The 12927-nt window shown below is 36.6% G+C and overlaps 1 protein-coding gene across 1 annotated transcript in view; it reads left to right on the top strand.

Moving 5' to 3' along the window:
- The window catches only part of BTBD9 (BTB domain containing 9), a 126617-nt gene that overhangs the window by 89866 nt on the left and 23824 nt on the right, over nucleotides 1-12927 (top strand). Inside the window, exon 10 of the mRNA XM_055725371.1 lies at nucleotides 4620-4727. Within this exon, the coding sequence (XP_055581346.1) occupies nucleotides 4620-4727 (108 nt within the window). The remainder of the gene's footprint in view (nucleotides 1-4619; nucleotides 4728-12927) is intronic.

Here is a 12927-nt window from a genome sequence, read left to right as displayed (position 1 = left end):
CATTTTCTGTGCTTGCCTGACTTGAGAGTGAAATTGTAACTCAGAATAAATGATCATATAAGCACATAGCAGACACAGAGGAATTTTATCTGTAGGATCCTGAAGAAAGATTGATTTCCTGCAAGATAACTACTGAAACATAAATATCTGTAGAAAATGAAAGGGGATTATAGACAACTGGAGGCAAAAATGTAGACAATTGTATATAAAAAAAAAAAAGTATCTTTTCCATACAGTTTTGATTTTCTTTCTTTTTCCTTATCTTTCAACAAGTGTTGCTAGCTCAAGTTTTAATTTCTGTTCTTTGGGGTTTTATAAGTATGCAAGTAGTTTACAAACACAGTACTAGCAAATACTTATGCTGTATGTGGTAACTACTAACTTCCAGTATTCAAGAAGCAGGTATCATCCCACCAGGTGCATGACTGTTGTTTGGTATTCTGCTAACAGCTCGAGTATATGTAGTTATATGACAGGCTGAACTAAACCATGACAATCTTTCTCACAGAAATCTAAGAATAAAAAGCAATCAGAGATGGCACAAAATGCTTGTGTAAATGCAGAACAATCAATCATAGGGCAATGCATGACATTTAGAGAAATACGTTTAAAAAAAGTACTGCAGCATCTTTTGACGTAACAGGTAGCCTATATAATCAGTTTCACACACCTGTAATATGAAATCTTATTTATATTTGAAAAGCTTTTGTTTTATAAAATGGGGCATTATCAGCATGTGATGTAGATAACAGTACCATGTTATATGATTAACAGGCTTAGATTTCAGATACAGAAGTGCCACATGAGAAATATGCTTAAATCTCAGAGTGTTGCAGGGCGTGAGCTGGATGAAGCTGCATCTCACTTTTCCCTCTCAATCCTAAAAGCAAGATTTACTAACAAGAGCTAATTTAGCTTTTTATTCTAATACGGAAAGTCCTAGGAACACGGCAATTTTGCTGTGAACAGATGCATTCCCAATGAGTATAGTTCTGACTTTTAAAGTGGAATGTTCTTCTTCCTGTCATTCAATATCCATCATAGCAAGACATAGTTTCTATATGAAAGTTTAGCCTGGTAGTTTGCCTGGAATGTGTTTCAAAGATTACTGTACCTGGCATAAAATGTGGCCCTTATGCTCTGTGTACACTGGTGAATATTCATGTAATCACCAAAAAGGTTTTCACTGCTTATTATCCAGAAAGGTATTTCATGTGGAGTAAATTCCAAATAGGTCCTGACATCAGTCTCCCTCCCTAGTCTTTTCTAAAAAACCTACTGCGGGGAGGTGAAGAAAGAAATTGGGTTTTAGTTTCACAAGTCCCTAAGAAACAAAAATCTACATTTAGCATTCATGCTAAGTCACTTTGGGAAAGATTTTGCCAACTTGAATTTACTCATTCTTTGGTTTGTAATAATTCTAAGCCATATGCTTTTCTAAACCTATTTAACTTGGGCTAGGTTGTTTTGGGGGAGAGCAACTATATGCATTCTTAAAAGGAACACATATGTCCTGTTAGCCTTTTGCTCTAAAGCCCAGCCAATTGTGTTTTAATTACAGTATTAGTAATTAGTATTAGTTGAAATTAGTCACCAGTGTGCTTCTGATATTCAAACTGTTGATTATAGCTTTGAAAGCATGAATCAAGGAAACAACACTGAGCCCCCCGATGAAAAACATCCTACTGAAAAGCATAATTAGCTACATTTTAATAGCCTTTTTTAAAAGAAAATAGATTTATGTATATTTTTGCTTTTCCCTCTTTTTGTCATTTAGAAGGCTTGGTTTAAATATTGCTGTTAAATCAACTCTGAATCTCTTGATTATTAGTAGTTATCAAATCCAAAATTTTAATCCATAGGATTTTGTGGTGGTGGTGGGTTTTTTTCAAACAAAATATGTGCTTCATTCAGTCTCTTCCATATTTGGAGACCTTCGAGCTATAGAAAAGCAGAATGGGGAGGATCTGATGAAGCAGGGGAAGAGTGGTGGAAGTTGGGGTGGCTTTGTTTTGGGATGGGGGGGTGTTAAGTCTTTCATGATGCCACCAGGAATTATTTTTATTTTTTACTCCGTCATCCCTATGAATTTTTATAATTTGCAAGAAGACAGTATTAATATATGCTAAAAGGCTTCTGTTAAAAGTGTTTTATTTTAGCTTCTTAAAGCTATTTTTGTTAGCTTTTTGGTTTTTTAATATTAATGAGCTGGATTCGGTTGAGAGCATCTAGGGAGTTTATTTTAAATGTTTGTCCAGTAGACCTTATTCCACTGTGAATGCTGGGATTCCGAAACCTAAAACAAAAAAAGCTAAACTGGATTATTTTGAAAAGAAGGTGATGGCACTGGCTTTTGGGGCAAAGATGCAGACACACGTGTTCTTAATAACCAGATTCTAAAGACGGTCCAACATTTGCTTGTGGCAGCACCTCTCTCTAAAGAGGAAGGATTGTGCATTCAGCAACTGGCTAGGTTATTGCCTCCCTCTAGCAGTGTTGGTTTTTTAAATGTTAAGAGTGAGCAATAATTTTTGCAGTTATATTCCTCCCAGAAGAGGTAGCAGTTGAAAGCAAGAAAGACTCTCAACTGGAAGAAAGGGATTTATAATACAAAATTTGGATGCTCTTCTGAAAGGCAATTGAAGAGAGACAGCTTGAAACTCCATGTCTGGGAAAGTCTGTAGTGTGGCACAACTTCCTTTTCTTTCTATGTGTATCTCTGCTATTTTCATTGACAATCAATGTTTCCTTATCTATTGCACTTTGAAACATGCTGATCTGTGGAAGTTCTTCCTCATAGCCAGAGAAGGAACCCTGGTTAGCTCTATTACTTGGCTTTCGCACTTCTCTGTGCATGTGGCTGTAGCTATTCTCATTTAGGTCATCACATCATTCCAGTTACAGCTATTTTGGATAGCTAGCTGTACTTGGGTTGACTACAGCAGGTTCATTTGCTTCTGTAACACATGGTCAGATTTAAGCAGTAATTCTAGTAAGTGTTAGCTAACTTTGACATGAATCTGAGGATCAAGAGACAGCAGCAGTTGTTAACAGCCAATATATTGCAGTAGAGTCTTTATTTTCCATTGATGTATTGAGTAAGGGTTCAGAGAGTAAGAAATTTAAGAAAAACAAAATCAGAAAAAAATAGTTTTCCGTGACAGACATAATGTGGTTTGCTCACTTAGCATACTGCAATTCAAAAACTTTGGGTAGGTGGATGAGAGAGCATTGTTTCAGAGAATGGCAAATGCAGCATGCTGGTTTTGCCTCCAGTCACTTCTAACTCAAATAGAAAAGAGTTTTGAAATTTGGGTTTTGGTATCACATTTGCCATTGAGTTTACATGAGAATAGTAAGAACAGCAGTTAGGTTTTCTAAACTCTGTACCAGCTAATCAGTGGAAAGACACCAGCCAAATGTTTTAAGTAAAATATAGGCCAAAACACATCTATTCCTCAACATATGAACAACATTTAACTGCTTTTTAAGAAGAAATTGCAGATGTGTCTGCCTCTGTTATGGCCAGTCCATTGGCCCGTTAAGTTGTGTAAATACCCTCTTTGCATTTGTGGATCTTTCATTGGAAAAAAGGATGTTCCGTATTGGTTTGCAAACATGCAGGATATAATTTTTCATGGTTTTGCTAAAGGCATTCTGTGCTAGATATCTTTCTTACATACACATATCTCGATCTCATCCACTGAGGGGGAGAGGAGAGGAGAGGCAAGGTTCTTGGTTTTGCTTTAATTTGTATCCTTAGAAATAAAATTAAATTGAGGAATGATGTTGAGGTTTCAAATATCTCTTACAACAGGGAGATAATCCCCATATAAAGAGATGTAGTAGAGAAGATATAGCATTTTCCAGATGTGTTTTTTGAGAATGGTGCACTTAAATCACATCCCTGATGCTTTAGATCTTCTCCTCTGTGAAACAAGTATGGAAATTGAAGGCTGTTCAATATGTCCTTTAGTGCCCTTCCTGAAGAGATGCACATTTGTTAGGATGAGTATGGAATGAGTCCTTGAGACCTCTATTTTCTTCCTTTTTTTTTTTTTTCTCCTTTTTTGCAATTTGATCAACAGTTCATTGCCTTTTCGCCTCATTATGATGAACCAGGACTGGGAATTCCCATTTTCTTACGGGTTTTTTTTGGGGGGGTATATTTTTGATATATATAGGAAAAAAAAAAAGAGAATACAGTTAAGAACACAGCATAATCTTTTTAGTCACTGGAATCTTTTTTCTGTCTCCTCTTAAACTGAACTTTCCAAACAGATCTTTGATTCAGGTTTAAAGCAGGCAATGCAACATGCCAAATAAATTTGTTATTTATTGACTTTCAAATAAATTAAAAATAATTGGATTAATATAATAGATTAATGTTAGTAAGATGGTTATTGTATTTCTGTGAGTTTATTACTGGCCTTAGGATAATAAGAATAGAGACACTCATGTCTGAGATGACAGAAACAGTAAAGACCTTGTTCAATGTTAGAGGCACATTCCAGCTGTATTTATAAAGGAGTAAGGGAAGGAAATAAAGGACTGGAAAAATTAAGCAGCTTGGTTTAATATTTATTTCACTTATCACAAAACAACTTCTTCATACACAGGTTGCTACTTTGGGACTGTGATGATCGGAGCTACAGCTACTACATTGAGGTTTCAACGAATCAGCAACAGTGGACTATGGTGGCCGATCGCACAAAAATTTCCTGCAAGTAAGTTTATTTTTTTCCATTTATTTGCATAAAGTCAGAACTGGAAACTTGGGGTTTTTTTATTCTTTTGTTCAGTACTTACATAGGTGCCTTTCTGACTGTGAAAGAACGATTCATTACATAATCTGTAGGTTACTAACTCTAGACCCTTGTAAATACAGCTTTAGGAGGTAACGGCTTCTAGTGTGGATAAATATCTAGACTTTGAAACAAGAATCAAGTTCCGAAGATCCACATCAGTACTGGATCTTCAAACAATCTGATTGATTGTACATTCTCAGAAACAGTCTGCCTGCCATACCCTTGGTTTTGTGATCACTGAAATGTTTCTCCAGAGTTCACATAGTTAGTGACCTTGGTGTCAAATCACCCCACCTTGAAAAACATGGTAGGAGAGAAAAGAGAGCATGCTTGGTGAAGGATTTTCTTAATCAAATGCCTCTCTCTCTTATCAGAGCATATAATTGTGTTGTATGATATTTGAAGGAGGTAGGGAGAGTGAGGATAAGGGACCAAACCATAGTATCAAAGTTACCTGAGCTTGACCTTGCCTCTGTTCAAAAGCAGAGTACCTGACTTATATGCACTGAGCATTCTGCTTCTGAACAAGACCATGTCATAGAAAAAAAAGACTTCTTAAAAAGAGATAAAAAAGAGAAAAATTGTCTCATTTTCATTTGTATACTTAAATGAAGAGAAATCCAGCATGAATACTGTCCACATGTATAGTGCTGTTGCCTTTTCTGCAATTATTGGATCTGCTGATAAAACCCATTCTTTTAGTATGGAGGAACGATCCAGTGTTGATAGCCTTCTTAAACCATTTGATAGTTCTAATTCCAAGTTAAGAATGACCTGGATACTTGTTATGGGACTGAAAGGACAGTCTGCAAATTTATGTTACATATCCAGAAGCCAGGTATGCTCAGCATTCAGTGAATGTTGATAAGATATGATCTCCTGGCGGATCCCCAGGGAAACTCAGACTCAGAAAAATATTATTTCCCTCCTTTTCCTCAAGTCAGTTTCCCCTGATAATGCTTTCCTTTCTTTTCTGGGACAAAATTGAAGTCATCAGCTCATATGGGGACAGCCCCCACCCATCCTGTATTTGTGATAACCAAAACAAAATTGATTTTACAAATTCAGAGATCCATCTTAATTTGTCACATCAAGCAAGAGATTTATTCAGTCCTTTCTAGCAGCACTGCTGACAGAGATTTTTCTGAAGTTTATATTCCATCCTTTAACAAATAGTGCAATTCAAACATGTTACAATGCAGTCTAGACATGTTGCTGAAGGAGATCTTGACATGTCCTTCCACTGTCTGTAAAGGGCAGGGTATTGATGAGCAGAAAACTTGGGTTCTGCCTGCAGGTCTGGCGAAAGAGTAGAGGAGACTTTATCATTCTTAAAGGCATCTCAATGTAATAGATAAAATGCATCTATTTGTCTGCCTCCAGCACTGGGAGCACTAAAAAGCTGAAACAGAGAGGGGGGAGAGAGAGGGCCAGGGGGAGAAAGACAGACAGACATAGAATCAGCATTTCTTTACACTTTTTGCTGGTACATTTTGATACTAATAGCATATGAGAGTCAGAAGGAGCCCTTGCTTAAGTATGCGCAGGGCAGATGGAATTGCTGGTTGACTGCCCAGTTCAGGTATCCACTCACCACGTTCAAACTACACTTTTTTTTTTTTTAAAAGCCTTAACCTTGGACAACTGTACGTGCATCCTGAAATAAAGATAGCTGCTTTCTCATGGTATACTTCAAGATCTTGATTCAAAACCTGGGTGCTCTGGAAGTTCTCAAAGCTGTGGCTGCAGGAACTATTTTTACACAGATTAGAGAATTGCATTTTGCCTAACTTCCTGCTCTGAGAGACATGCATCCAGCTGGCAAAATGCTAGCCTTTAATCCTGAGGTCTCCAAACTCAGTGTTCTAGCACTGTCTGTAAGTCAAAACAAATACAAAGACCTGGTTCTGAAGCTTACAATTGCAAAAGCTCATTTGATTTCAGTACAATTCAATTTAACAAGTAGAAAATTGTAAAGGAAAAGCACCAATTTGAAAAAATCTTAGTCTCTTCAAAAGTTTTCTATCCTCTGTAGTTACATTTAAATACTGTGTCATCTGTAACTGAGATAAGTGGAAAGGTTTGTGGATCCACACACCTTTTCCCCCTCAATTTTCAGGTGATTTCTTTGCATTTGACAGCACTTTTTCATGTTCAGTTTGAGTTTCTTTCTCTTTAAAATCAGCAAATTTGACTTTTTATTTTAGTCACACCACCACAGAAAACCCTTTAAATATATTTGATTTTCTTTTCAAGTAGGATTTGCAGCAATGCTGAAATGACTTCAACTCAAAAACTACTTTGATTGTGATGGCAGGTTGATAAGTCTAAATACTGTATAAATAGGTGTATGTGTCATTTAGAAAAATATGTACTATATATATAAATGTAAATATATATATATATAAAATGTAACTGCCAAATGTTGCAACTGTTAGGACAGGTCTGTAAAGTACAGAGGATCATAGCTGCATACAGTCAGAACTGGGCCGGTTTTATTTTGCTGAAAAATACTAAAACATGGTTCTATGACCTAAAAAGCCATACTGATAGCGCTCAAAATAGTTGGATGTAGAACGGAAGAGATATTCAGTGACTCATGCAGTGAATGAAGGCCCTCACTTAGAATTGTTGGGTGAGGTTGTGATATAGTGACAGGGACATCTTGATGAAGAAGAAAATATTGAACCACTCACTGATAGGAACAGGTTTTGATTTAGTTTCTGTAAGTTTAAAAAAAACCCAAATCATCTCAAAACATATTGGAAACGTGGAATTTTCTGCCATGAAAACAAACAAGTTATTTTCACTTTATGTAATTTTAACAAGAACAACAACCAGAGGAGTTGAAAAGTTGGATTTTAACCAAAATTAACAGATGTTGTAGTGAGGCAGAGATGGTACAGTTTGTCTGGTTTACTGTCATAGTGAATGGTAAAGATACTCCTGCTGGATGCAATAGATATTTTTTTTCTTATTTTTTTTCTGTCTCTGTCCTTCCTCTTACCATGATTACATTGGTATTTTATGCAAACAGCAAAGCTCCAGCAGAGAAATCTGCCTCTGAATGCCTTTTAGTCAAGTGATTCAGGCGCTCCCCAAGGAAAGGCAAGAATCGAACGCATGCACTGTGCCTGGGTTTGACTCATCATCAGGTTTAGGCAGGCAGTTAAAGATTCCTGCGTTCAGCAATTTGCCTTACCAGACTACAGCATTAATGGGCTGGAAGCAACAGTACCCTCATCATTTTGTTCTCTGTATGTTTACGAATGCCGCAGCCCTCTTTCGCCTGGAGGAAACAAAACAAATCTTTTGCTAATGTGGTCAAATTTTGCAACTATTTTTTGTGTCAGCCAAATCCTAATTTTTTTGATGGATACTTGACATCCCAGCCCAAAAAGAACTACACCTGCATTGGTATAAAAATTGTCCTCACATAGGCTTATGTGTGTTTGTTTACAGAAAATGAGAAGCAGGTTTGTCCTTGTATGGGACTGTGATCGCCGGTTTGACGAGTACCTCAGAGCAACAGTCAGCTAGGAGGCATTATGCATGTATTTGTGTCAGGCTAAAATACTGATTTTTTTTTTCCAAAAAGCTTACTCCATGCTACATCTGTTTCTCTTACAAACTTTGGAGATGTGAGTAGAGTCTAAGTGGTTAGTAAGGTTTCAAAATCCCAGGTTTACCCTTTTTGGCATTAGTTGTGTGTTTACTATACTGCGGTAGACTCCAGAAAAATAACTCACTGGCTTTTCTGGATACGCTGCAGTAGCAAATGAACGTGGATAGAGTTAGAACATGGGAGAATTTCACAGGGGCCCACATTTGAGGAGACAGAATACCTGCAATGAGAAAATTTACTTTGCTAGTAATATTCTCTATTCACCTCCCAAATATGTCCCATATTTGAAGACATGTGGGTAAGAGCTGTTTCCTTTGCTGTTTGCTGCCTGCCTTTCTGTCTACCCAGTTTTTCCGTGGAGTTACAGTCCTTTGTGAAAGTCATTAGTGTGCTGTGTCGCAAGTGGCTTGTGAGGTCTCCAAATCATCTTGCTGAATTTCTGGCACAAGGGGTAGAACGAACCGTGAAGGTAGCAAACACAGACCTCAACAGACACCTTTCATGATCAGTAAGTGGCAAACAAAACAATGAGACAGAAAATTAAATTATGTTTAAATAACATATATTGGGTTTGGCAGCCTACTGAAGCATGAGCTTCCCCTTTAAAATGACAATGTGCTGCTTTGGGTTGTTTTAATGGTATTTTTAATGTAATATTTTGTGTAAATTAATAATTCAGGGCTCAAAGCCAGAAACTGCCAGGCTACTTCTAACCTTCTCCCAGTTTTGAAAGGCTGAAGACAGAAACTGGATGTCTGTTATCTTCACAGGCAAAGCTTGTGTACCTTCCTTAAGTGAGAGCCAATTAATGCATACTGGTTGTGTAATTGTCAATTTTCAAATGCTCTATGGAGGGTATTTTTTTTTTTTCTTTTCCACAATAAGCTGTTTTTCTCTACACAGTATGACAGTAATGAAAAACAGTCATGTTCTATTCTATTTTTTAAAACATTTATGATAAGTGGGCTTGAATGTATTAGTGTTGAACAGTAGAGACCTGCACTTGTTAGAAGAATTTGCTGACAAAGAGGCTGAAAGTCAGATGAAAAACTGAAGATACCAAAGGCCAGTAGGAGTCAGACCTCAGAGTTAATGACACTTTTAATAAAATAAGCCCTGCAAAGACAAATATGAAACAGGCTATCACGACTGTTATCAACTCAGTACTGTTCTTTAAAGTTCTCTTGTGTAGTTATTGTGAAATGAATCTAATCCATTGGCAGCAGACATATCATGTCCAATTCCCCAGCAGGAAAAAAGGTTCTAATACTCTGATAGAATTTGGGAGACAGTGAATATTGTTTATTGATGGGCAGTTCTAAGGTAGTTGTTATCAGCTGTCTATATGGCTGGTTTGGGACAGTTTTATGATTTTCCTGTGAAGGGCATGACTTCATTTTCAGAAAGTTTATAACATATTTTGTGGGTTTTTTCTCCCTGCTGTACTCAGTTTGTTATTCAGTGTATACTGCTGTTATGATAAATGTTTAAGAACTTACAAACTTCATTTAATGTTTCCATTGCTTATTATCTTTTTATTATATAATAGCTATTTCAAATCCTAAACTCTCAGCTCAATTCCCCTCAATTTTTTTCTATAGTTTTTATATTAATGTAATTAGTACTTTCACATGAAAAGCCCTTTGGGATATGAATGCAAGATTTATTAGCTGTCTTCTGACTGATCTTTTTTTCAAGAATTATTTTCAACATTGAGATTTACTGCTCTTGTCCAGTGTTTCATATTTCTGTCCTAGAATGTACTATATGCGTTTCTAGTTTTCAGGCACTGCTGTTTTTCCTTTGATAAAAAATCCCAGGTAAAGAGCACCTGGAGAGATCTAGGTCATGGTCTTAACAATTCTGATGTACAGAAAACTGGCTTACATGTTGTCTAAGGATTTCAAGTGAAAAAATATTTCTGTTTTACGCAATGTTAGTGACAAATTCAATTTTGGATTTTTTTTCTGGCTATACTTCCGTGAAAGCAGGCTAATCTCTATCATGATGTGATTATTTCTTTTGCTATAGAGATAATATTTGAAGTGTGTGAATACCTTTCCTTGTAACTGCACATGGCATGTTACCTACTCATATTTGTAATTTCTTATACTTAGCCACAAACATAGCAGCTTTTTCCTCCTGTCCTCCTCAAGTTTCTTCACTTCACTCCATGATCCCATCTCTAAATTCCCTCACAACCATTTTCATCCATCATTCTTCTTCTTAACCACTTTCACAGGACTGTTTTCTCTCATAACAAAACATCTTGAACATTTCTCAGCTCTCTTGCCTTTCCAACTGACTGTATGCTCACATCACTTCCCATCAGTACTATATGCACCTACTGTCCTGTCATACCGAGAAAAAGAAAATAACATTTTTTTCCTAATTTTTGTATAATCCTTAATTCTGTCTCATGCCTGAGCTCCCAGGTGGTGGGGCGGAACAGGATAAAAGAAACTGCGCTTGTACCTGCAATGTCAGAGTATTTTGACCACACTTCATCCTATTTTACATGAAGTTAATTTCACAGCAAAACTGGTTTTGTACCTCGTCTGTCAAACAATATATTTCAACCATGGTTCATCGTATTTTACATGAAACAAATTTCACAGCAACTCTGTGGAATCCTAATGCCTCCTCCAGAGTTGCCGAACTCACTGTAGCCACCTTCGTACACTACAAAGATGAAATATATTCAGGCAAGATGTCTGGGAAATTGCTACGTTGTTAAGCTCAATTTCAAGTCTCACTTCACAAAAACAAACTGAGGGTTCTCATTAATCTGTTCATTATGCTACTAGTAATGCCTACTGGAGCAAGTCAGACAGATTTAAAGGGTCATTTTGTGTAATTATTGAGCTTAAAAGCCCTGAACGATAGAGGCATTGAAATACATATTTTTCCTTGTGTTTATGTGCTCACATTCTGAAAGATTATAATAAGGCAAAAGAAGAAAAAGGCTCTAGCTTCACAGGCGCACCTTATTAAGAATTAAGACCCACCACGAAGAATTAAGATTTCACAGAGAGAAACCAGAGTTGTATTCCATTTCAGAGCATTAACCGCCTCTCAGAAGTGTGGAAGCTCTGCATCTAACATTTCATTTGCCAGCTTTTATTTTAGCCGAGTCTAGTTTGATTGAAGAAAGATCTAGCTTCTTTTAAGTCATGTTTCTTAACAGTGATTCTCACTTTTCAGCCACAAATATGCACAGATCTTTTGAACAAGCCTTGAACAGAGTAGCACGGAGTTGGGAACTGCAGTGTTTTAGTCTCCCTTGAATGTTTTGGCGTACACTTGCTTCACTGCAGCTCTGCATGCGCCATACACATTGAAGTTTTGGTTTCCTCCGTTTTGCCATGCGGCTGGCGCGCTCTCAGCTCCTCTTCATGCATGTTACTGTGAGGAGAGTGAACAAAACATCATACTACATCAATTCAAATATTAGCTCTGTTTTGCCTCAGAGAAAAGAAGCAATACCAAGTATCACCCATAGTATCAGTACCTGCTTCTTTTAGACATTGTATTTTTCTCCCATGCCTTTGAGGACTTTAATATCTCTTTGGAGGACAGTAAAGACTGTCAAGCTAATGATATAGATAGATATACGTATCATTACTTTATAATGTATCATCTAGAAAAATACTTCTTTTTAAATAGTGGTAATCAAGTGTGTATGAAATATCTGTTGCATAGTCTTCTACTTAAAATAAAAACCAAAGCAAACATTTATTTCCTTTCATGAAGCATTATTATTCATTATTATAATTATTTTGTAATTATTATTTATTATTACATTGATGTTTCAGTAGAAATTACACTTCCCAATGACTTTGCCTTTTTGATTTTTGCCAGATGATTTTCTAAAGCTTCTGTGATAAAACAGCAAAATTTTAAGTTGTTCTTATTACGAGAGATTACATTCTAAGTATAAGCTAGTTCTCACTCTTTATGGATAACCGCTGCTTCTACTGCAGGTGCTAGACACGGGAGGGGTTTTCAGGAAATGTATTTTCATATTATTTATCAGTAAGATGGAGAGTTACGTATTGCATATTTTATCAGTACATAAACTCTACTTTGGAGATGCAGGTTAAATGTGAAGATGATGGGAAATAATAACTGTGTCTTTTAAACCTTATAAATAATGTCTTGCCAGAATTAAAGTTTGCTTTATGAGTAAACATTAATTTTCTCTTACAAGTTGTAGTTGGAATCTTGGCTGTTGCTCTGTCTTACAACACCATTGTTTACAGTGGTCAGCCCCACTTAATATACAGCCTGTTCGACCTTCTGTTATTTGCCACGTAGAAGCTCTTTGACAGTCTAAGAAAACTTGCTCATAGTAGGTTTATTCCTCTTGTAACTTTATTCTGTTGTTCCGCTTTACCTTAGTGTGTCTTGCCCCTCTCAGATATTTGTAAACTCTATCGTCCTCCTTCTGTGTTTGATTGCTCATACAGGCTTGGAGTACTTAAATATTCCTCC

The sequence above is a fragment of the Falco cherrug genome, chromosome 13, assembly GCF_023634085.1.
Source record: "Falco cherrug isolate bFalChe1 chromosome 13, bFalChe1.pri, whole genome shotgun sequence".
Classification (NCBI taxonomy): Eukaryota; Metazoa; Chordata; class Aves; order Falconiformes; family Falconidae; genus Falco; species Falco cherrug.
This window is presented reverse-complemented; position numbering and strand designations above follow the sequence as displayed.